Source organism: Mya arenaria, chromosome 3 (genome assembly GCF_026914265.1).
Source record: "Mya arenaria isolate MELC-2E11 chromosome 3, ASM2691426v1".
NCBI lineage: Eukaryota > Metazoa > Mollusca > Bivalvia > Myida > Myidae > Mya > Mya arenaria.
In genome coordinates, this window is record NC_069124.1 from 76912401 (window position 1) to 76939097 (window position 26697).

Here is a 26697-nt window from a genome sequence, read left to right on the forward strand (position 1 = left end):
ATGTATACATGCTGGGAATATCCTGAGTGCAATCGGATCATATATTGTATTGGGTTTTGTATGAATGATTCAAATTATATTGTAGTAAAGGCTAGCTTAAATATCGAGCCTAACTGAGCCACCTTAAACCAACCATGCTTAGCTTCGATAGACGCTTGTAAGTGACACACAGTGCAACCAAAGTGCGTTTGCTGTTGAAATAATAGGATAAAGAATACATAGACGATCTCAACGGTCTTGCAAGGACATGTATGTCAGGAAGTGTATTGAGATTGCGATATGATCATACAGAGTATACATGAGAAGTGATTGGATTACGTGTAAGTGAAGGAAGACACGCGCGATTGAGACATCCCTGTAAGTGACTCGATTGTAAGCACTAGAATTACAAGAAAACATCTTGATACGAGATACATATGATTTTTAGCAACCACTCCAGGATGAATTAAACGTACTGATTCAGTTCGCATACCCAACAAAGGATAGGTTAAATGATGCGTGCCCAGCAGTTAACGATTGTTTGTGTTCAGGATGTAAATAAGAATGACACTTATCCACCGGACATTGCTACCGTAAGATCATAAGTAAATATGGTGAAAATCTGCAGTACATTAACTACTCTAGTTCGTATTTACTTCTTGTACTGCACTTGACCATTTGCCCAAATAATTGGAAAGGATACAATAGTGATAGTTTTGAAATACATGACTATGAAGTAGTCAACTTTGCACGAGAAAGTGACACCAGAATGAACACTAGAATGTACGTAAGAATCTGAACTGCCATCACCGGTGTACTGCTATGAGACAACACTGTCTGTTTCTTATTCTACTACTCGTTGGAGGTACGTACCATAAGTTCGCTTTATTTAACAATATACATTTCATTTGATTCAGTTCGCTTGTACAAGTACGAAGAAATTCAAGCCGCGTGTATTTACTGGTTTAAAAAATTCGAACGTTCAAACGTTTATGTTATGCTTCGAAATAAACGATAAGAAAAAGAGCAGACTTGTTCATGGCTAAAACTGTAATATACAACTTAATTACTTAACCCTGCACTTTTTCCTGAAGTTGCCATGGTTTCCCTGCAGGTTGCCATGGTGATGACGGGTTCGAGGACCGGCCGTACGATGGCTGGTACAACAACCTCGACCACCCGGAATGGGGAGCCGCAGGTAACACAATTTGGGCACAAACTCCGGTTAATTGAACAGTTAATCTTATTTCAAATTGTCATATGACACTCTTTATTCTTTAACACTAACTAGCAAACACTTTAAATTAGTTGTGCAATATAATAAAAACTAAGTTTTGAAACAAAAGAAAGACGCGAATGTAAAAGTGTATTTACTCATTTGACAATTCCCTTGCATCATGTGGATTCCAAAATCAACTGAATCATCATTTTACATTATAATGGAACACAACGCTTGTCTTCTGGCCATTCCAGAGACGCCAATGTTGCGTCAGAGCCCTACAGCCTACAGTGACGGCGTGTACGGCCCTTCCGGTGCGGGGCGGCCCAACCCGCTGGATATCAGCAAAGCCGCACACCAGGGACGCACAGGACTCCCGTCATTCGTCGGAAGGACCGCCATGCTCGTCTTCTTTGGTACGTTTGTTCTCAAAATGTGTTACAAACCGTTCACCATAGTTTCGCTTAATATCAACAACGAAAAGAACGTTAGTATTGGTTTTAGACAAATGTTTTACGTCTACATAGACAAGTGTAGAAATAATTAGGCAATTATGACCTAGTTGCACCACTGTAAAGTTTATTTATATATGAGTTCTTATAAGTCAGCAATCACTTGCAGGTCAGCAGCTAGTCGAGGAGATTGTGGACTCCCAGCGGCCAGGCTGCCCAGTGGAGTACTTCAACATACCCGTACCCACGGGTCACCCGCAATTTGACCCCCGGGCCAATGGAGACATTGAAATGACCTTCAAACGCTCCAGATATGACTTCACCACGGGATACTCACCGAACAATCCAAGAAAGCAGGTAAAATGTATATACATTGGAATGAATGAAGGTATAAATGAAGAGTGAACTTGAAACAAAAACAAATATATTTTTTTGGTCTTGGAACTAGCAAATTTATGCGAAAATGCATGTAAACCACTCATATAAGACTGCTGACAAAATTAGTCACATATTTTTATATTTAAGTTTAAATATTGATGTTTTGTGCATTTATGTTTAAGCGTTCGTAACGCTTTACGCCATAAAACATTAGTTTTCGAACTAAAATATGAAAATTTGCGATCTAATAATTTTTCAGCAGTCTTTTTATCACTATTTTGCAGATATTTCCGCAAAATTTGTTTATTTCAAGACAAAAAAAAGTTGTTAAAGCGATAAATTTGTGATCTTTAAGAGTTTGAGTTATTCGCGATTGAATAAAAAATGAATAGATATATAAAATATTATGCATAATTTAGTGAAACATAATTTATGCGAAAGAGATTATAATAATAAATTCTCATTTTTAACTCAATACTCCAATTAGTTTTCAGATTGATGTAAAAACCTCTATCTGTATGTATAGCAGATATACCAATACAGATTATTTATAAACTTTCTAGTTGAATGAAATAACACCGTTCCTGGACGGGCAGGTCATCTATGGTCCGAACAAGGCGTGGACAGACGCCATCCGCGAACTTAAGGGTGGCCGACTGGCCGCCAGCAGCCCTGACAACATTATGATGTCCTTTCCGCCCAACAACACCGCACGCTTGCCCTACTCCAACCCGCCCGTCGCGCGCGAACACAAACTGAAGCCAGTTTCAAGGTTTCACGGTAGTCCAGCTTTGTCTAACTTTAGAATGTTCAGTTAGCTATCGTAAAAATAAGCACTTATTTCAGTATAGACCCTGGTGTTACTTAAAGCCCAATTTCGAATAATAAAATATATAACAGTTAACTGTTCAACATTATCACCCTTCTTTCTGATAGCAAAATCGGTCGACCAACTATAATACTAGCTTTACTGGCACTAATTTTCGTTTACTCGTCAGATCTTGTATATCCTTTTGTCCCTATTGTCGTTTCAAGCTCTTGGAAATCCACGCGGTAATGAGAACCCGTTCCTGCTGGCATTTGGCATCCTGTGGCACCGGTGGCACAATTTTCAGGCGGGCCAGATCGCCCTTAAACATCCCGAGTACACGGACGAACAGATCTTCAACATCGCCAGGAAGAGGGTCACAGCCCAATACCAGGTACTTAAGTATGCCTTCTACAAACAATCTAAAGCCGGTGTAACCTTTTAGTTTTGACTCAATGGGTCAATTATCAACGTTGGAAATTTACCCAGACAACAATTTAACTTTGCGTTTTTACCAAAACAGTGTTTAAAAATGATAGGTGTTAATCTTTTAATAATCGGGTCATTCTGAAATGGTTATATAAACATAAAATTAACGAAAAAGATTGTCTCCATGTACCAGGAAAAAAAACAAATAGAAGAAAGGTGAGGGGCTTACGTGCTTTAAGGGAAATAGCAAATGCATCTTATGAGGAATAGCATGTCATCATTATAACCTCTCTGCGCGCGTGTGTCCTTGAAAAGAAGTGTACGTGTGCTTCGACGAAAATCGCCCCCGTCAATAATAATAAATGGGAGTGGGTGCAAAGTGCGAGAACGCATATTTGAATTGTCTCGATTTGTAGATACCGCCGTTATCTGCATCGCTTGATGTTTAGTTTTATCATTGATATGTTATCAATAAAAAATCTTCTTTTTATCAAAAATAGCATAAAGGTATATTCGAAAAAAGGTACGTAAAGTCATCAATATTTACAGAAATGCTTATCAGTAAGTATTTAAGTTAATCAGCATCAACAGTATAATGTTTATATATCACTTATATCAGAAGTGTTTTGGTCCTTGGCTAAATTTAATTGATTGCAGTCTTTTTGTTAATCTACTAATTAGACGTGTACTGTAAAATGGTAAGTTATGCAACTAATCGGGTCAGATTTCAACGTTGAAAAAATACCATTATACGGTCGGGATGATTATAAATATTGGTCTAAATTGGATCTAAGAGTGTTATTAATAACCAGCTAATACAATGAACATAGTTTATAAAGTATGGTCATAGGGTCAAGTTAAGTTTGATATTGAATACCCTTGAACAGTTTCAAGTCAACGAGGGTCAACTGTCCACGCGAGGAAGGGCCGTCAAATAACTGTCGGGGTCAGTTTTCAACTTTAGAAATTGTTCCGACACCCTTTGAAGAATGACCATTGGGATCAGTTTTAACAAGGACAAAATGTAATGTTACATGGACGTTAGAGGCGTTGGCAGTGTTGACCCCCCCGGATCTCTTGTAATTTACTTTGTTACTTCAAGTCTTCTAATGTCAGGATTTGACTGGGAATTGCAGTCACATCCATTTCATGTTACTTATGGCATTTAAACGCAATTATAGTGTTGATGGCGTCACGGCAGGGTCAAGTCATAATGAAGCCAATGGCGCGGACAGGCCTTGATAAACTCAAATAATCAAACCGAAACTGCTATTTCCCCACCTTAATTGTATCGTCGTGGGTATTGTGTGTTTCGGGAGGTTAAGATTCAACATGATTTATACACCGATATAGACTGTAGCAATTTGTGCCTTAAGCCAGCCTGTTGTTATGTTGATGTCACCAAATGCAGTGCAAAAACGTATTCAATAACTTACGCTACAACCAGTTTCTACACTGAAAACTAGGGTTAAAACGATGATCGAGTATTGTCGAAAGTCGATTATTTGTGTCCGAGGTCGGCGATAATCGAATTCATATTTCCATAATTGATTATCGCTAATGTACGACAAAGGGAAGTAACCGTGTTGTGTATTTACTGATTTTCTTTAAAACGGGAAACGGTACGGACTTATACTTATATAAAATTATCAAGAAAAAATGATTATTTATTCAGCATTTCCCCATGTTATATCTTGCTAGAAATTTCAACATGATGTCATGATAATTGATAAGTATTTCATGTAATAGATTGGAACATTTTTTAAAATGCTACATGTAAATACATTTTGTACTACATTTTTGTTCCAAATTATGTTATATCTGATTTAAAGTGATGAAAATGCTACTAATTATGTAAATAATTCATCAGTTTATGGTTGATCTTTTTAATAAATATAAAACTACTGTCTGGTATATACTTGTAGTGTGGAAAAATCAAGTTTTTATTCTCAATTAATTTAGAATTAAGTTATCTCCTTAAAACATTTTACTAAATTATAAATTGTAACCTGGAATGTACAACAAAACAGCATATAAATCATAACTGATTGTAATATGTTTATTCATTTAAAGACATGTATGTACAAACCAATATAGTTTTGGACATATTTGTAATATATTTATTTGTTCCGTTTCGATTATATAATCGATGGTTGATCGAAATGGCTCGTCCGATTATTTTCGATGATCGATTATGACTTTGGTCCGATTTTCAATCCCTACTGAAAACATATAACACGGATAAGTTTCCGCTGTTTGCCTTTTAGTATTCTCTTAGCGATGAATTAAACTGAAAGAAATAAATTGCGTTCCAATCGATTGAGATTGTTTTATTCTATCAATATTTTCAGAAAATCGTGTTTTACGACTGGCTGCCGGTGTGGTTGAACACGAGCGTTTCTCCAGACCAGTTCAAGCGCATTTACCCCTACACCCGCAGCAGTGAAACAAGTACGGTGATTTTTATAAAAAAACATACATCGAAAACATGTAGTTGTTAACAAGTTAGGACACATTATCTGAACATGTTCGTCTTCTCCGAAACGTTTATTTAAAATGGGTCTACTCATACAGTATTGCTGTACATCGTGCTGTGTGTGGTAATGAAGTTACACTTTGTTATATAGCTTCGAAAAGCGACGGCTTCCCGTACGCGGGTTCGTATAGCGGCTACATGGCAGATGTACATCCGGGCATTAAGTTGGAGTTTCAGTCTGCCGCCATGAGGTTCGGCCACACCCTCGTCCCGCCAGCCGTCTGGAGGAGGTAAAGGGATTAGTATTTATATATTTATTTCACTGATTTTCACTTCTGTTTTAAAGCAACTGTGCACCAGATGATCAATTTGCAAGAAAAAAAAAGAAAATTGTCGAAAACTGACATAAGCTTGGTAGTAATGCGTACAATGCATTGAAACTTACTAACTGAAGTACCACATAGTTTACAATTTATCGATAAATCCTCAACTTACAAGAACGATTGAAGCGCTTAGCTTCTCTTACTCTAATTTCAATCATAACCATACGTTTTTGCTATATAAAACAACAGAGCAAATAACTTGTCAAAATTTTATTTTGTTTTATTTACATTTAAAGTTTGGATTTAATGGCGAGGCTCCATGTTATTTACACAAGCACGAATTCACAAGCATGAACAGCGAACGAAGCAATCTGGTCACCTGCCAACTTGGCGTATTACTGGCGACCGCCCCAAAGGGCAAAGCAGCAGTTTTGAATAGCCCCCACTGGGCTTTACGAGTTTGATTATGAAATAAACTTAAGTATTTGAACGTGAATTCCGTCAAGGTGTACTATGGCCGGAACTCACAAATTAGCATTTTAACTTTAAGTATACTGTCTGTATTTATATAATTCCAATAGCTTAATAAATATCATAATTTAAGTGCTGCCGAACGCTAATCACAACTCATAAAGCATTATATACATGACAAACACAAAATATCACGATTTTAATAGGAGCCACGCCGCTGGTAAATTCACGAGTTGTCCATCCGATGAGAGTTTTGGTCCCACGCGTGAAGAATATGCACCTGTGTTTGCGTAGTGGTCAGCGACTTTTCAAATTCGTCGTGGTGGCTTTATACGACCATGGATGTTGTAGCTCTGCTGAAAACAGATATGCAAAACGGGCGCAGACAAATGCACACATGCCGCTATTTATGAACATAACTTTAAACTAATCAAGAGCTAAGAAGCAAAAGGCACGGCAATTGGGTGGGTGGGAGGGATTTTTTCTTAAATAGCAAACCTAGCTCTTAAAAAACTGACCTTTCGGTTCGACTGCCTGAACGAAAGTGAATCGGTGGGGTTGCGCGCTCGATTTAGCGCATGCGCTGAATCTCTTTTTAAGTTTTAACCAATGAAATGCTTTAACGAAATGGCGGGCGCGGGAATCTTTTGATTACGTAATACTGTAAGGCGCCCTCAAGCGGATCTGTTGAATGATTAGATGTGTATTGCTAATGTAAACATAAAGGTGATGAAAACGGGTTGATTATTCTCGATAACAACAGCTATTTTATAGTTAATAGCTGGTATTATCGATAAATCCTCAACTTACAAGAACGATTGAAGCGCTTAGCTTCTCTTACTCTAATTTCAATCATAACCATACGTTTTTGCTATATAAAACAACAGAGCAAATAACTTGTCAAAATTTTATTTTGTTTTATTTACATTTAAAGTTTGGATTTAATGGCGAGGCTCCATGTTATTTACACAAGCACGAATTCACAAGCATGAACAGCGAACGAAGCAATCTGGTCACCTGCCAACTTGGCGTATTACTGGCGACCGCCCCAAAGGGCAAAGCAGCAGTTTTGAATAGCCCCCACTGGGCTTTACGAGTTTGATTATGAAATAGACTTAAGTATTTGAACGTGAATTCCGTCAAGGTGTACTATGGCCGGAACTCACAAATTAGCATTTTAACTTTAAGTATACTGTCTGTATTTATATAATTCCAATAGCTTAATAAATATCATAATTTAAGTGCTGCCGAACGCCAATGTGAGATTCTAGGTACTAGAAGCGAACTCGCCAAAATATAAGCATAAAGAAATAACACGCATCACAACCCGAAACAGAACTGGGTTTATTATCTTATAAAACAATTCATACTTTAAGGAAATTTTGGCTCGGCAGCAAAAAAGCAACAAGAAAAGGAGCCTCGCATTACTCAGCAACAACTTGAATGAACGGTAAAGCATACCGTAAACGTGTATTAGCGTATCATAAAGCGTCGCTGGACAAAACTGATGATATTTATTTCAATGATTTACCAAACTGCACACGCAGGACTTAAAGTCGCGAATCAAAAGCGCATTGCCATGCTCGTTCAAGTGGACACCGTCGGACTTCAATTGTTCAGGCGTAATATTATGAGAAATGAAGGAACCCCCAATACCTAATATGGTTTTTTTTACAAAGCCATTTAATCGGCGCCTTACATTTCCCATTGCACGCTTATTACTCGAATAGCGCCATGTTGTTCGAGGCGTTATCTGCGATACTGCGAGAGTAGTTGATGGGAATAAATCTTTAAGCGCTCTTATTACTTTAGCAAAAATTGCCATTAACACTTTAGTAGGATATTGGCCAATGTCATTTCCCCCAATGTGAATAATCATGACATGAGGTAGTCCATCTTCATTAATATGTTTCAAAAACGTGACTTTCCTTACAAGCGCTTTAAGGCTTAGACCTCCATAGCCCTGCCACCAAAAGGCACTATTGGGAATTCCCAGGTTCGCGTCGTGCGATCGGGCGTAGCAAAAGGCATGCCTAATAATTGAAGAACCGACGACCCACACGCGCGTCGTTCTATCTAAATAAGCAAAAAAATAAAATAAAATAATATGTAATATGATGTGATGAACCAAACCTAAAGTAAATTTGGAACCAAATGTATAGTTTCATGCCGAACGTAACGTTTGTAGGCGTCTGACGTCCACCTACCGGCCTCTTTTATCTGTTCCGTGGTGCAACCCACCATAGCGGCGGTTGTGGCTGCCCCAATGCGAAATGAATGTGTGTTGTACTTTGCAAATTCGAGGTTCCTAACAGATAAACATTTTTTTAATACAGAAGAAAACTGTGTGCGTGTAAGAGGAGTACCATCCATATGACACAGCAACGGACCGTTAATCTTTGACCTGCGTGCCAGAAAAATATTTAAACTGTGTACAGGGCAAACACTTTTACCGGTTTTATTGATCTGAATAATATAACCCTTTGACTCTTTATCCGTCTTTGAATTGCGAAGTGTAAGCAATAAATTGCCGTCGCTCGTATATCTTACATCACTAAATGCTAACGTGTGATTTACAACAGACTGTCGTGTTACGGCTAATTCTCCTACGCGGAAGAACCCAAAGAAAGCCAAAGTGTATGCCGCTGTAAATAGGGCACTTTCGTACATATTTATACACATGGATGGGAGTGTTTCAACAATAAGGCATAATAATTGTGCCGTTATTGGAAGTCGCGTTGTATGTGCGCGTGTATTCCTTCCCATGCCTGTTATAATTTTAGTGATTATATAATTTTCGGTGGTATCCGCGAACCCAAAAAGCTTGCATTGGGCACCGATAGCACATTTATATAGGCGAGCTGTATTGGCGGTTAAGCCATCAAGTGACAAAGATGAGAAAAACAATACCAAATTGTCAACGGATGGAGGCCACAAATTTGGCAATTGATACGTAAGCCTAAAATTAGAGAACCGGTTTAAACCGACTTGATACGACTGTAATGTATTGCCGGACATAGAACAGCCAATTAGTCGTCGAGCCTCATTTCGTAAATCATGCTCTGAAAAAGTGGTGGAATTGGTGCCCTTTCTGCCAAGTCGGGTACCAGCTGGCGAAGGCGCGCCCACTGCTTTCGTGAAATAGAATCAGCGATATTATTAAGTTTTGTTCGAATATGGACAGCCTTAAACAAAATATTATGGCGCATGCATCTTAACACAAAATGTCTGAGAATGTGCATAACGCGTTTGGATTTCGCAGACTGTTTATTGATTATGGCAACTAAAGCCTCGTTATCGATTCGTAAAATTATCTTTTTATTTTTTAGTTCGGGACCCCAAAGGTACAAGCTAAGCAGCACAGGGACCATTTCTAAAAACGTTATGTCTTTCATGACTTCATGTTTGCTCCAGTCAAGAGGCCATGGAAAAAATGCCCAATTGCCGTTTAAGTAACAGCCGCCGCCAAGGCCGGCTCTACCCGCGCTGTCGGTAAAAAGTTGTAAATGTTCGTTTTCCAACCAAGCATTTTCGGGAATGTAACATACCCCATTGAAACTTGTTAAGAAAAACAGCCACATGCGGAAGTCCTCGCGCATTCCTTCTGTTATCCTTATTTTATGAAATTCATGTTTTATACCGGACATTGCATCATAAAATCGCCGCAAAAAAGCTCTGCTTGAACGAATTGCCTGGCCGAAAAAGCAAAATTTACCAGCGAGTGACTGAAGGTCTCGCAACGTTATTTTCTTCCTAGTTATATAGAGCAAAATTAGGGACTTCAACTCTGCGATTTTGTGCTGGGGTATTCTAATAAGCATTTGTGAAGAATCAATTTCCAAACCCAGAAAAACTATTACAGTGGAAGGGTCCGTGCTTTTGACATCGTTAATTGGTACACCCAACTGTACACATACTTGATGGAAAGTGGAAAGTAAATGTTGGCAGTTGCCAGTTCCATGTGCCCCGCAAAATATGAAATCGTCCAGATAATGATCAAGTGATGGAATTTTTGAAATGTCTTTTACCAGCCAATGGATAAAGGTCGAAAATGCCTCGAAATAATATGGTGCACAACTGGCGCCAAAAGGTAAATTTAAGTTTACATAAATTTTGCCATCAAATTTAATGCCTAATAATTCGAAGTCTTTAGGTGATATTGGAAGTAGCCGGAATGCAGATTTTATATCACGCTTTGCCATTAACGTTGATCTTCCCAATTTAAATATCATGTCTGCCACTGTGTCAAATTTTGTGTACGATACTGATTTTAATTGACTAACTATGCCGTCATTAACACTACCGCCAGCCCGTGGATAGCTTAAATGAGTGATAAGGCGCCAACCGCCATCAGACTTCGGTACCAAGCCTATGGGAGAAATTCGAAGATTTTTAAACGGTGGACTAATGAACGGCCCGGCCATTCGGCCCTCCAATATTTCTTTTTGCAATTTATCGAAAACTACGCTTGGTCGGAGTTTAGCCGATCGCAAATTTTTTGCATCGATGGGTTCGCGCGACCCTTCAAATCCTAAACTAAAACCAAATCGGAAACCATTCCTTAACAATGTTGCATGGACCTTATCGGGATATCGCTGTAAAAATGCGTCTAAATTTGATGTGTTTATGGGGCTGTAGCCGGGGTACTTAAGACGACGGACGGGGCACGAATCGTTGTTAGTAACGGGGGGAGAACTTGGACCCGAGGTAAGGGCGAGTAAAGGAACGACCCCGGACGAGTGGAAACCTTGTCCGCGCGAGGTGAGCTGCGTCACGGACAGGTCGGGGCCCGGGGTATGGGATAGAACTTCTTTGGCTAACGCAAGACCTACAAGGATGATCAAGATTGCAGAACATACAACTATGTCGGTAAGCACAAACTATTCGATGGCATTGTCTATAATTGAAATCGAAGCATTTCTTCTCGGCAAGTTTGCCAATATTGCTTACCACTGCCAAGGACGGACCCATGCAAAGAAGCCACAATTCGTAATCTATTTTTGCGAAGGACAGGCCAGTTGGGTCGGCGGCTAATCTAAGTCTAAACTGCTGGTCATAATCACGCCAGCCTAGGCCGGCGTGCTTTTTGGCAGCTAGCCGGATGTCACGGCCATATTTTAACAATTCCTGAGTCCTGCCCGGATGAGCAGCCAAAAAAATGGACATGTATACTAAGAAAGCATCTGTCCACGAACTGATGTCGTTAACTTTTTGTTGTGCGGACTTGTTGTCAATAATTAGCCGACCGTCCTGGCCTATCATTAACGATTTATTTGACTCCTCGACACCTGATTTAGAATCAATCAAAGAAGAGAATTCTACAAATGCACCAGACACAATTTTATTCTTAATCTGATGCGAGATGTTGCACCCAACATTTGAAAAGACACTTGGCATCTGATTCACTGTGTTATCAATAACCGTTAAAGGCAACGGATCAGAAAGGAAATGTTCCGTACCTGCACCTTGTTCACCGTTCGCGACCGATACCTGCGGAATGCTGATGGGCCCATTCAATGGCTGGAGGCCTTCCAGGGCGGCGGTTTGTAAACCGTTGCCAGCGAGGAATGATGACGCGACCTGAGGTGTGGGTACCCTCCCCGTATTAGCCAAGTCTATGGGCGCTATAGGACCATCATCTGCAAGAGCCACAGTACCGGTAGTCAGCGCCACAGATGCATCAGCTGTAGCCGCGGCTAGACCGGAATTCACCGTCGGGGCTGATGCGGGCACTGCTGCGATTGTGTTTGATTTGGGCGTCTGGCCTGTCTGTACTGGAGGGGTCCTCCTTGCCCGCTTAGCGGCCCGAAACTCTTCCACAATATCTCGAAGCGGGAATGCCATCTTTCGGTTCGACTGCCTGAACGAAAGTGAATCGGTGGGGTTGCGCGCTCGATTTAGCGCATGCGCTGAATCTCTTTTTAAGTTTTAACCAATGAAATGCTTTAACGAAATGGCGGGCGCGGGAATCTTTTGATTACGTAATACTGTAAGGCGCCTTCAAGCGGATCTGTTGAATGATTAGATGTGTATTGCTAATGTAAACATAAAGGTGATGAAAACGGGTTGATTATTCTCGATAACAACAGCTATTTTATAGTTAATAGCTGGTATTATTTAAGTCTAGCAGTTATTTCGTATTTCAATTAAAAAGATTACTGGGTATGTCTACCTAGTAGAATTCATTCCTTATGCGTGATTGGCTTAGTCGATGTTATCACGTGACATTACCAAGTTAGCTATATAGCTTAAATATACCACTCGGAAAGGGTAAGCCATCGTAGCGCAGTGGATACAACACTGGACTGTAATTTTGGCGACACGGGTTCGAACCCGGACTCCGACACCTTTTTTTTTACATTTTGGTACTTTTTTTACAATTATGATATAAAAGCATATCACATTCTATTAAATAATTATCCTGAGATTCGTTACAGAAAAACACTTTTTTGGTGCCAATCTGGTGTACAGTCCCTTTAAGCTGAGTGAGAGTTTTGATTCCTGTTGTTTTTGTCCATATTTCTAAGGCTCGGCTTACCTCAAACGGCTCTTAGAGGTATGCATAAGGATAGGTCTTCGCACGTCTTATATGCATGAGTGTATAACAACTACAATGCGCTTGGTGTACAATTGTAAAATAATAACATTGTCCTTTAGGTCAGGTTGTAACTTCTTGCGAAGCACAGACCCAAACTCTAAGCGACAGTATGCTGCCCTACGCCTCTGCAACAGCTACTTCGACTCCAGAGTACGTAAACGCTGGTAACATTATCACAAAAAAGAAACAAATATACTAAATGTAGACATTATTATGCATCACTGTATTTAAATTTTAAACGATTATTTTATAACAGTTTTTATCTATGATCAGGACATTGCATTCTTGTTTTAGGGACCTGTGGAAGAGGACATGGACGCGCTGTTCCGGGGGATGGCCAGCACCATCGCCGAGCGGGAAGACTCCATCCTCGTGCCAGACCTCACAGGTGGGCCAGGATAGTGCAAACTTTTTTTTTATTTCGTACCGCTTGTGCAGTTTATTTATGGGCTGAAAATATATGTTTACACTTTTTCTACTGCTTTTCAGAGAGTCTCTTTGGACCGCTAGAGTTTTCTCGTCGCGACTTAGCAGCATTAAACATCCAGGTACGAACACTTCAAGCCATTTGGGTTATTTCTGTGTTATTTCTTTTAAAACAATAATTCGTATATTTAAGTCGAGGCATTAACATTCAAGTTACAGCTGAGAAACTTAACTTTGTGTTATTTGTGTTGCATTTGTACCTTTTAACCCAATGGTGTACTTTGTAGCGCGGTCGGGACCACGGGTTGGCGGACTACAACACGGTCCGGGAGAGCTACGGGCTGAAGAAAGTGAAAACCTGGGATGAAATCAATCCCATGGGCTTCAATAAACCGGTAAGTGATATCTAGAGCTAGGCTTCACCAGAAATTAGGATGACATTTGTATTCAGAAGCATTTAACACTTGCCAATGTCAATTGAATAATTGTTGCTCAAAGACAAAGAAGTTGCATGTTCATGTACGTCTTGTTTTTCAGGAGATCCGGAAGCTGAGCGAGCTGTACAATCGGACTGGAAGCAGTCTGGATGAGCTGGACTTGTTTACTGGGGGACTGCTTGAGACGACGGCAGAGGGCCCCGGGGAGCTGTTCCACCACGTCACCCTCGATCAGTTCCTCCGTATCCGACACGGGGATAGGTTCTGGTTCGAGAACACCAGATACAGGTGAATTGATAGCAAGCGTGTCTCCTTATTTCTTTTTATCGATTTATCGGTATATGTTATCATCGGACACCCAATGTATTTCATTGCTCTTCCCTTTCATTGTTGAAAACGAACGTAAACGTACAGTGTTGCCAGTAAAAAACGTAATGACGCTATTTTCCGACGGTTTTGCTATAACTTCAAAATCTAAGTCTTCTAACAGAAAGGAAGATAATTTTTGTTGCAGTATTAGCTAATTATTTGTCCTATGATTTCAGCGGACTTACGGAGCAAGAGTTGTATGACGTGGAGAATACGCGGCTGGTAGACATCATCAACGTGGTCACCCAGGTCAGCAGCCAGCAAGTGCAGACGGACGTCTTCCGCTTTCGCCAAGCGGACGGTAATGCTGGCAGTTATGCTCGAATTACTTATCCAGAACGTTATTGGTTCAATTTCTGTTTTACTTACTTTGCGCATAATAAGTGGAATTAAACAGTGAATTTCGATGATACCTGAACGATATCTTTTCACATTATTATAGTTATAATCTATTTTAATCAACAATCAATGTCATTTCGCATTAGGAGGGAATGGATGTTTTGACCAGCCGGTACAACTCGCCCCGAACAAGACATACGACGGTGTCCCTCTGTTGGCTCCATGTAGTGGACTGGAGACGTTCGACTACTTCTCCGGAAGTGAGGTGTCCTTCGCCGTCTCCTTCTTCGCCCTCGCCGCCTGCTGTCCATGTGAGATACAACCTGAAGTATCACCATGGATGTGTTTAGTTTAGGCTCGTTTATAATACTATACATGTATTGTTATAAATACACTTACAATATATTTGAAGCATCTGCCATCAATGCGTTCAATGATTCATTCAGATACATTTGTAATACCATATTAGGAACGAACTTGTATTTAAGTGAACTATACCAGTAAAGTTTACACACGTGCAGCTTTAATATCCAGACTCCTGAACTTTACTTTAAATGTACTTTACTTATATGCCTGTAGTGACACTGCTGATCATGCTTCTGCTGGCGAAGCACAGGCGCAGCTCCATATACCGCACGCGCGTCCTCCCCCAGCCCCTCCAGAGAACCACTTCCTCCAACGTCAATGAGTTCAGGGGTCAGTCCACTCTTTACTGCATTCAACTATGTAAAAAAAACATATTTTTTTGCATTAAGACTAAGTTTTTTTCGAAATCAATTCGATTGTTATTGTTACGTGATACAGCCGTTTGAATTGTTATTCCAAGAATACACAGTAACTAATGGATAATTTTGCTTCCTTTCAAATAAAAATCACTTGCAAATATTGTATACTGAAACAAGAAACTCATTTTGAATAGCATTGGAATGGGTTGACAACGAGAACCCTGAGCGGATTGTGAGTGTTGTACTGGAGCCAGAGGAGAGCAAGATTAGCGTCTACAATACCCAGAAAGTGCTGCTCAGATTCGCGGACGTAGGCGCACTTCCGGCGGGCGAGGCGAGGGACGGCCCCGTGAAGAGCGGCGACCTTGAGCTCCATCTGTCCAGCGACCACGACGAAAATCTCATCGCCGTCAAACTGCCGGAATATGATCTGGTATTTTTACCCTTCGTATGACATGCAATAGATCTAAAACAAAATAGTTCGTAACACTTGTTAACAATTTGTTATGCAAGATTGTGGAAAATTCTCCGGTTGTGCGCTTTGAGCATAATATATCCCAAGATTGCTTAAAACATATTGGTGATCAATATACGTTTTTGCTAGAGCTGCGTTGTGTAAAACTATGATAAAAATTGTTTAGGTGTTAAATTTCCACGACCGAGAGGAGCGTGACCGGTTCGCCCATCGCCTTACACTGTTCATCGAGGCCCGGCATTTGAAGGTCACGCGGCGCCACCTACAGAAGAGCTACATCCTCCGGAGCGCCGTAACTCGAAAGTTCCGCCAGGAGAGGCTGAACAAATTCTTCAAGAAAATCCTCGGTGTAAGGGTTTTAATCATAGAGTAAAATGATTGAACAGTTTTGTATTTATTAAGATGATCCGATAACTATTTAATATCAATATTATTTTACAACTTTCTTAAATGATTATATATATATATACAATGTGTGTATGCACATGTTTCGACAGATTTTCAAGGATGGTGACAAGGGCGAGGAGAACGTGTATGCGGATACCATTGGATCCGAGTTCACTCGCATTGAACTGACTCAGGTATACTTACCGCACAACAGGCCGAACATAGCCAATACATGATGTAATGGTTAAATGACATGAAGTAGGTTTTAATGATAAAGAATGGGCAGAGTAAGCTTAGTAAACGAGCCCTTCTTAATAATTAAAAATATTACTTCAGGTCATCTAACTGACTTATAATACAATCCAATTGCTTGACACATTATCAACACCAAATCTGACGCGGGGAGTTTATATCGGATGAGTGGCAGTAGGCGGACTTATAAACTGTTTTACAACCGCGAAAGTTGAAATTTTTAATGATTAAGCGTAATACTTTATGAATGCATATCTAAAATTTGAATGGCCGAGAATGTAAGTTGTATTCTGAAAATAATTTGATGTGATTTAAATATATTTCTATTAAAAAAGGTTGAAGTCGAAATAAGGTTTAGCTTTAATCAATAATGGCATGAATAATAAAGTCCTACCTAAGCTATATCACCCGTTTTACTGACGAGCCTCCCTCTCTGCAGGCTGAGTTCGGCGAGGCGTTCGGTATGCGGCCAAGCTCGATGTTCGTGAAGCACATGTTCATGCTGGTGGACAAGGACAAGTCCGGCCGCGTGTCCTTCCGAGAGTTCCTAGACATCTTTATACTTCTTTCCTCGGGTATGCAAACGTGCGCCAATATTACACTATTTAGTAATTGTTATGACGTTTTTCTAGTTATCACTGAAAACTTAATTGATGCCTTATTCTTGTTCAGAGTAAGATATAGAATTATTTTTTTCAGACGACATTGAGAGTAAAATCCGTCTGTTGTTTAACATGTACGACCTGGAATCTCGAGGTTATCTCGCTGGCGAGGATGTTGAGAAGATGATCAGGTATGTACATGGATCATAAATAGTTCATGCAGTAGAATGGACTTTGTGCGAAGGACGATGAGTCATAAGTCATGTCCAATCAAGTTGCATTTTGCTGATTTTACGTAATTTCATTATGTCAAAGGTTTATGACTTGCTATTTTATGGTTCATCCTTTTTTCATGGGTTTTCCTTAAATAATTAAAATTGCGTTTGAAATCGGTGTTGTAGGTCTCTATTGGACCTGTCTGAGGATGCGAGCGAGCAGCGCGTGCAGGAGTTCCTCACGGCCGTCTATCGGGAGGCGGGCCTTCGTGTTGGACAGGAAATGACGTTTGACAACTTTCGGCGCGTGTTCGCCACAGGAAACTATGCACAGACGATCAAGAATGCATCTCTTGGCTTGAATGGTTCGTTGCAATTTTGCTTCTTAGCGATAATGAATATTGAAAAGAAAACATCGATGTTTTAAATTGATGATAGTCGCATTGATTGAAACACACTTGCGCATTTCCTTTTTAAAACTAAAAAGAGCTTACTAGAGAGGAAATGTGATTTTTTTTATTCGATCTTCACGTTCAAATTCCTGTATCCTAAAAAGATTCGGACGCGGACAACGACCAGGCGGCGTCTCCGACCTCCCCGATTGCCGGTGCTCGCATGAGTCGTCGCCGCTCAACGCTGCTCAAAGGATACAGGTAAAGTCGGGCTACAAAATACTAAGAATTGTATATAATAATGTAGATATCATTTCATGAGCATTACGATTTGTTTTGTTTCTTAGAGTCGATGATGATCTGCCTGCTCCCATTTGTGCATCATGGCTTTTGAATCCGTCGTGACGCCATACTTACAATACTGACCTGAAATGAGAAAGCATTGACTATAATTCCCAGTCGCAAAGAGCTAGCAGCAGAGTTGAAGAAACAGCGATATACAAGAACATCCGGGCGCGATACCATAACTCTTATAAAGATACCTCTTGATTCTTTAACGTGCGCATACACCACGCGGGAAAAAATAATAATGCAAATCACGAAAACCCGTCTTAAACGTTACCATAGTGTTTAGCAAATGATATCATTTCGACCCTATTGTTTCGATTATAAGATACCGAAATAGTTCATGATGCTGTATTTAGCTTATATTGTATTGGTAAATATGCCACGTTTGTATGAATTGGTTATACGAATTGGTTATACGTGAATCCCTTCTTTGTTATGGGAGTTACATATTATGTAAACAATTAAATAAACACAATTTATACAAACGTGACATCTTAACCAAATATTATATATACTGGGGTTATACTTTAATATGTTCATGCAGACATATACCTATCTATATATATACCTCATCTACCACTGGGCTATCGGGGCGGTTATTAGTCTTACATTTCCTAGCGAGGGTTTTTATACAGCCATATTGAGAAGAATTTATTTTGTTAACAAGAAATTTATGCTATGTAATTTTGCAAAGCAATTCTGCATCGAAACCAAACAAAAAGCACTTCAGTTTATTAGGGTTTCGAAAACAGCAGTGAATCGATTTTGAAGCAATAGGTTTTAGCATTCATTATCATGAATGCTAGCTGTGTATTTCAAGCCTTCCACGAACATCAAAAATGTATATGCTAAAAATCCCCGTCTCACATACGCTTAAAATTCCGTTTCAACTTCTACCTCGCAGCTCACTGGTCTCACAGTCAACTCAAGTTAACCAGGAACCCGAAAAGAAGTCCAAGTTCCTGTTACCACCAACCAGGCCGCCACCTCGAAAAGTCCGTACGCCGAGCATATCCGGTGCCGCGAAGCAGGCGACATTGTCACATAGTCCCGAGAGCGAGATAGCTGGGTAAAAATCACAAGCGTTTCATTCTGCCAACATTTGACTAGAATGCGCAAAAAGCAAATGATTCTTGTCAAATATTTAGTGATGCACCGTCTTGAGAGGTGAGCAATGGTTGTAGAAATGGTGTGCCTTTTTCGTCTTCTAAATATGACCGGCATGGTTTTGTGATAACATTTAATGAACTTTGAGTATAGATGAAATGACCATAGACAAATATGTTATTCCTACAGGCAGGGCCTGGCTGAGGGTCGGGAAGGTGTGCAAGCCATGTGGGACAAGATGGTGAGCTACTGTGAGACCAACCGCCTCCAGATCTTCTGGGTCACTCTCTACTGTCTCCTGTGTGCCGGGATCTTCCTTGAGAGAGCTGTCTGTGAGTGTGGCAGCTGGGTAAACCGGCAACTTGTAAAAGCATTAAATTTTCTTTAATTAAAATTCTTTTTGTAACCATGTTGGTTACAGAATCCATTTTGGAATTGAAGCAGACTTCTTAATATTAAAAATATAGAGAAACGCTCCTTCAACTTGTAGGTACAAGTAAAGTTACAGTCGCACATAAATTCATTTGAGAAAAATCTCTTAACGTACTGACATACTTACGATAAATATCTATACACGTGTGCGGGCAGACTTACGAGAATTATCACTTTGAGTGTACAGACAGATTTACGAGAATTATCTCTTTAAGTATACGGGTAGACTTACGAGTAATATCTATACACGTGTGCGGGTAGACTTACGAGAATGATCTCTTTACGTGTACGGGTAGACTTACGAGAATGATCTCTTTACGTGTACTGGTAGACTTACGAGAATAATCTCTTTGAGTGTACATACAGACCTACGAGAATTATCTCTTTACGTGTACGCAGACTTACGAGAATGATCCCTTTACGTGTACTGGTAGACTTACGAGAATGATCTCTACGTGTACGGGTAGACTTACGAGAATGATCTCTTTACGTGAACGGGTAGACTTACGAAAATGATCTCTTTACGTGAACGGGTAGACTTTCGAGAATGATCTCTTTACGTGTACGGGTAGACTTACGAGAATGATCTCTTTACGTGAACGGGTAGACTTACGAGAATGATCTCTTTACGTGAACGGGTAGACTTTCGAGAATGATCTCTTTACGTGAACGGGTAGACTTTCGAGAATGATCTCTTTACGTGTACGGGTAGACTTACGAGAATGATCTCTTTACGTGAACGGGTAGACTTACGAGAATGATCTCTTTACGTGTACGGGTAGACTTACGAGAATGATCTCTTTACGTGAACGGGTAAACTGACGAGAATGGTTCTTTATGTGTACGGGTAGACTTACGAGAATGATCTCTTTACGTGAACGGGTAGACTTACGAGAATGGTTCTTAATGTGTACGAAGACTTACGAAAATGATCCCTTAACGTGAACGGGTAGACTTACGAGAATGATCTCTTTACGTGTACGGGTAGACTTACAAGAAAGATCTCTTTACGTGAACGGGTAGACTTACGAGAATGATCTCTTTACGTGAACGGGTAGACTTACGAGAATGATCTCTTTACGTGTACGGGTAGACTTACGAGAATGATCTCTTTACGTGAACGGGTAAACTGACGAGAATGGTTCTTTATGTGTACGGGTAGACTTACGAGAATGATCTCTTTACGTGAACGGGTAGACTTACGAGAAATATTTCTTAACGTGTACGGGTAGACTTACGAGAATCATCTCTTTACGTTCACTTCAATGAGCCTAGTCATATAGTCTCATGCCCGTGCACACATGTCAACATAATCGCGTAGCATGCAAGTGTTGAACTACGAGCAATTTATTCAATCACAAAACCAAAAGTATCCGATGTTCAAATAATATTCCCATTTAGTCATACCATTGAATGTAATAATGTTAAATATTGATGACTGGTCACCCCATATAGGTTCGGTATCATTTAAAGGGTATTGCTGACTGATAAGTAATATGTAAAAGAAATGACCGAAGATACATTACAGATAAAGTTGTGAGAGTGTGTATTTTTATTCCTGTTTTCAACTGAAATGGAAAGAAATGACCGTTTTTTAAAACAGCGTGTTTCCAATATTTGTATCGATATAATATTTACAATTTTACATATTCTTCCTCTACACATTAACCGCTTTTTTGTTAAACAAAATGATAATATGTCACTGGGCATTCAGCTATCACATTATTGTACATCGCATACCTTAAAATGACCATGCACTTTCAGACTATTCGATGGAGCGTGAGGAGCGCGGGCTACGCCGGGTGGCAGGCCATGGGGTCACCATGTCCCGGGGGTCGGCCAGCGTGATCATGTTCACATACTCTGGGTTGCTGCTGACTATGTGCAAGAACATGATCACCGCTCTCAGGGAGACAGTCCTTAACAGGGTCATTCCTTTCGACTCCTTCCACCAGATGCACAAAATCATCGCCTGTATCTCACTGGCGTTCACAGGTATAGTTTACAGACCAGAACACTTGTCCTGTTAGATAACATTTTGTTTTGACGAATAACACAATAATCGGTGAAACTCAACCTTCTTTAGATTTTTTGTTTAAACACACTAGATTGTCGCCTAGATTGGTTTGTACTATTAGGATATCCATTGACATTCACTTTTTCACATGTTTCTAACTTCTGCATTGTCAGTGTTGCACATTGTGTTTCACGGGTCGAACCTATACCATATCTGCACCCAGCCCTCCACAGACCTCAACTGTTACCTCAGGGAGTACTTCCGGGCGTAAGGACACTTGATTTCATTGTTAGATCCGTGTAGATTTTACGAATGTTAAAACTGTTTGCTTTTGCGTATTTAGAAGGTAAAGAAAACAAGTTTATTTTCTTTCAAGATGTTATACAAATGTGTAACTTGTAATCATGTTTTTGTTCTCAATTACAGTTCACACGAACTCGGAAGTTTTAGTTACTGGGCCTACCAAACAACAACAGGTTAATAGTTTACTTAATATTTCTTTCTTATTACCGTTCCTATAAAACATAAACGAGGTGTAATGATTTAATTGATCGCACCGATAAGCATTCCTCAGCCGTATACCTGACTATGCTGATCCAATCCTTTTCTTTTGCAAGCATATTTTCCACCTTTCTAACACATTGTGACAGGTTTGACGGGGGTGGTGTTGACGCTGTTACTGATCGTGCTGTTCATATTCGCGGTGCCGTACGCGCGCCGCTACGCGTTCATGGCGTTCTGGGTCACTCACAAGCTCTACTTCCTCATATACCCACTCATCTTCATACACGGCAGCGTCCGTATGGTCCAGGTACGGAGTTACAAACAGATTTGCCCTCGCCTTTATGGTATTGCAAACATCATTCGAAATTGTGACAGTCATGTTTATTACTGCACTCAGCAGAAAATTACACTTTTACATGTTTATATATCGTGGAAAAATGTAATTGAAGGATTTTCTTATAGGGCGAGGGGGAGCGTTACAAATTTAATGGAAAGTGTATTCCTTTGAGAAACATTCGGGATCTATTTATTTCTACAAAACTCACTCCTTAATTGTTTCTGCCATCACAGGAACCTCACTTTTTCTACTACGTGGTTGGCCCGGTAGTGCTGTACACCGTCGACAGGCTTATCAGCACCAGCCGCTGTACCATCAATCTCACCATCGTCAAGGCGGAGCTGCTCCCCTCGGGTATGTAACAATGTTAGTGTATGTCCACGGGTACGTGGCAATGTTGGTGTATGTCCTCGGCTATGTGGCAATGTTGGTGTATGTCCTCAGGTATGTGGCAATGTTGGTGTATGTCCTCGGGTTTGTAGCAATGGTGTATGTCCTCGGGTATGTGGCAATGTTGGTGTGTGTCCTCGGGTATGTGGCAATGTTGGTGTATGTCCTCGGGTATGTGGCAATGTTGATGTATGTCCTAGGGTATGTGGCAATGTTGGTGTATGTCCTAGGGTATGTGGCAATGTTGGTGTATGTCCTAGGGAATGTGGCAATGTTGGTGTATGTCCTCGGGTATGTGGCAATGTTGGTGTATGTCCTAGGGTATGTGACAATGTTATTGTATGTCCTCGGGTATGTGGCAATGTTATTATATGTCCTCGGGTATGTGGCAATGTTGGTGTATGTCCTCGGGTATGTGACAATGTTGGTGTATGTCCTCGGGTATGTGGCAATGTTGGTGTATGTCCTCGGGTATGTGACAATTTTGGTGTATGTCCTCGGGTATGTGGCAATGTTGGTGTATGTCCTCGGGTATGTGGCAATGTTGGTGTATGTCCTCGGGTATGTGACAAGGTTGGTGTATGTCCTAGGGTATGTGGCAATGTTGGTGTATGTCCTCGGGTATGTGGCAATGTTGGTGTATGTCCTCGGGTATGTGGCAAGTTGGTGTATGATCTGTTTCATCGTTCAGGAACATTATCACAACCAAACGATTGAAGTGCAAAGCATTCACGATATAAATGAAATGTCGTAAATCTCTATCTGATAATATCAAACAATAATGTAAAACATCGGACTCGAATGATATTGCCGGATATTCAGAACCCTGTCTGAAATCAAGACAGTTCAGGGTCGCACCGTTATAAGGCCAATGAGGTCACAGTTACAATACTTCTATGTAGCGTCAACAATGATTATAGTTTTACAGTGATTGTTTTCAAATTTCAGATGTGACAGCTCTAAAAGTGAAGAAGCCTCTGGGTTTTGAATTCAAGTCAGGTCAGTGGGCACAAATTGCAATAGATAAGCTCGGTAGATCAGAGTACCATCCATTCACGATGACGTCATCGCCGCACGAGAAATTCGTGACGTTTCACATCCGGGCAGTTGGGCCCTGGACCATGAATGTTCGACGACTGTTTGACCCTGCAAATCGTGTCGGCAAGGAAATGCCAAAGGTGTGTGTGCATTAAACGTGCATGTATTTTTTTTACATGCTTTATGATAATCATAGCTGCGAACTTATACCATCCGCAATTATTATTGTGAGTTTTTTTCTGTAATAACGCTAAAGTAAGATGTAAGTACTTGAACGTACCTTATCATATATCATCATTGCATACATATAAGGTCCCACTATTAATGTTTAGTATAACACCTGCAAGATTACAAAATAACGTCACTTTATATCTTATATAAAGACTTAAGTTTAATTTAAAGATTAGATGAAGGTGGGGGATAACTATTTACACCTCACTTTTTCATGTTTTTTTCTACAAATATCCGCATCTTCCCTTACCCCTAGGTGTTGTTGGACGGTCCGTTCGGCGAGGGTCACCAGAACTGGTACAAGTTTGAAGTGGCTGTGCTTATCGGGGGCGGAATCGGGGTGACGCCCTTTGCGGCTATACTCAAGGACATCGTCCATAAGTCGGAGATGGCCATCAATATGCAGTGCAAGAAGGTAGAACGTTGAAATATATACATACCACAAATCTACATAATAGAAAACTACTTCTGAATATAACTGTATTCAGAGGAAGAATGCCCCACGAACTTCACATATCTTATTAACATCATTGCAATCTTATGCTTTCGTTAAAGTAACTTACGTTTATTTGCTATTGTTAGCCTTCGGGGCTGATTCTACATGTTTAACCGATGTCTATAACTGTGGCAATAATGTGTTCAGGATGCAATGCCCGCAAGTATTGCTTTGTCTAAGTAGGTCTTAACTGTTTAAAACTTTATCACATGAAATACAAAAGCCGCAAATATTTAACAAGCAATTAACTAAAGAATCAGTTTGACAATCCCATCGTCATTCCATGCAGGTGTACTTCCTGTGGGTGACGCGGACGCAAAAGCAGTTCGAGTGGCTTACGGACATCATCCGAGCCGTTGAGGCGATGGACCGGAAGCACATGGTCACCACGCATATCTTCGTCACCGAGTTCAAGTCAAATTTCGACCTCCGCACCTCAATGCTAGTGAGAACAGTTTAAGTTGTCAGTTTTCTGAACAGCCTTATCGTTTGTCAAAGTCATTTTAGTCACACGGATTTAATTGCTGCCTTCAATCACGTTCGGCCTTTGTTAACACGACCGCTTTCACCAGGATACCATGTCTTTTGTTCATTATGTCGGGATGCTCATGTAAAAGGAAGAGATTTTTCATGAATTCACATGTTTTCGACTTGACCAATTTCCCTGTGACACCATGATTTTATCCATCACGTCTGGATGATCATGTAAAAGGAAGTATTTTTTTTCATGAATAAACATACTTTTTATCGAGTGCGCGGTTTGACCGTGTTTGCGGTTTCAATATTTAAGTCACCAAGTACGGGTCTCGTATCATTTTCTGCTCTGCTTGTTTTCCAGTACGTGTGTGAGCGTCACTTCCAGAAGATTTGTGGGCGGAGCCTGTTTACGGGGCTGGAGGCCACCACCCACTTCGGCCGGCCCAAGTTCTTCACTTTCCTCGACGGGCTGAGAAATACTCACAGAAAGGTCTAGATCTTTTGCTCATAGGAATATTTGAGTATTCATATGCATGCATGCATATGCGATGGTCACCAACCATTGTATCTTACCTTTACACAAAAGTTCATACAAAGGGGGGGACCTCAAAGTGGTATCCTTCTTATGTATGGGTTTTATATTGATTAAGATAATAGTTTTCACTTGTATTGTTGATGAATCACCTTTTATAGGTGAGAAATGAGGACACTACTACATTGTTTTTCAAGTTTCACTAACAAAAATCTGGTGTCATGTAGGTGCGGCGGTTCGGTGTGTTCAGCTGCGGTCCGAGACCCATGACGCAGGGGGTGGAGCAAGCGTGTGCAGCACTCAACAAGTACGACTACGCCACCTACTACCACCACTACGAGAACTTCTAGCACCACCCGACAGTCCAATAACCATTATCAACCTACAACCTTTACTAGGAGAATTTCTAGTTTGCTCGGAAAGTGCCCAGAAAACGTACGGAACATGTTCTGGAAACCTAGGATAAAAGAGCATGATGCTGTCGGGCGGACTGCCTGAAATTATCGTTGACAAACGTGACCATGGTATTTTCTGTTGCCATAAGAAGCGATGTTCAGGCGTTCATCCAAACGTTCTAACGTTGAAAATGATGCTCGGAATCGAGGGCAAGCTGAGATTTTGCATGTGTTCGAATACTCATATTGGAAAGTATATTGTTACTACAATGACAAGCACTTTTTCAGCTTCCCAGAGAGACAATTTCACTGTAGATATAGCTTGATACGGAATCTGTATTAAACATATAGTAACACTCAAACCATCCAATATGGACATTATCTGGTCATTATTATTGTTTGTTCTCCATATGCATGTATACACCATTGTATGCTCGTGATGGGTATAGGGACATATACCTGATTCGATAGTATTCAAAATACAATTATTTTAGGCAACTAATTGTATTTGAATTTTAAAGTCTACTACTGATATATATGTTGAAATGTTACGCAAAACAACTTTCTGTCTTTCTGTTTTCATGTCGTGCATTATATTGATGCATTTAATTCAGTACATTAATAAATATAACAGAGCATGA

At 40.3% G+C, this 26697-nt stretch overlaps 1 protein-coding gene across 1 annotated transcript; it reads left to right on the top strand.

Annotated features, from left to right (window-relative positions):
* Positions 1–50: 50 nt before the first annotated feature.
* On the top strand, positions 51–26697 carry LOC128227690 (dual oxidase-like). Its single transcript, XM_052938452.1, has 35 exons — positions 51–844; positions 1094–1177; positions 1453–1614; positions 1820–2007; positions 2592–2808; positions 3064–3230; positions 5617–5716; positions 5893–6031; positions 13193–13283; positions 13428–13521; positions 13623–13681; positions 13847–13954; positions 14097–14284; positions 14542–14666; positions 14851–15015; positions 15284–15400; positions 15624–15862; positions 16071–16253; positions 16402–16485; positions 16983–17118; positions 17243–17336; positions 17547–17725; positions 17917–18013; positions 19005–19169; positions 19397–19539; positions 21404–21634; positions 21830–21923; positions 22083–22132; positions 22307–22467; positions 22731–22851; positions 23836–24065; positions 24413–24571; positions 24942–25097; positions 25491–25619; positions 25889–26697. The coding sequence occupies exons 1-35, from the start codon at positions 802–804 to the stop codon at positions 26009–26011; spliced, it is 4821 nt and encodes a 1606-aa protein (XP_052794412.1). The 5' UTR covers positions 51–801; the 3' UTR covers positions 26012–26697.

Excerpts from the sequence above, each read along its gene's own strand:
- LOC128227690 (XM_052938452.1), top strand. The coding sequence starts at position 802 with ATGAGACAACACTGTCTGTTTCTTATTCTACTACTCGTTGGAG. Across the intron at positions 3,231-5,616 it reads GGGTCACAGCCCAATACCAG|AAAATCGTGTTTTACGACTG; the intron begins GTACTTAAGTAT and ends CAATATTTTCAG. Across the intron at positions 13,955-14,096 it reads CCATGGGCTTCAATAAACCG|GAGATCCGGAAGCTGAGCGA; the intron begins GTAAGTGATATC and ends CTTGTTTTTCAG.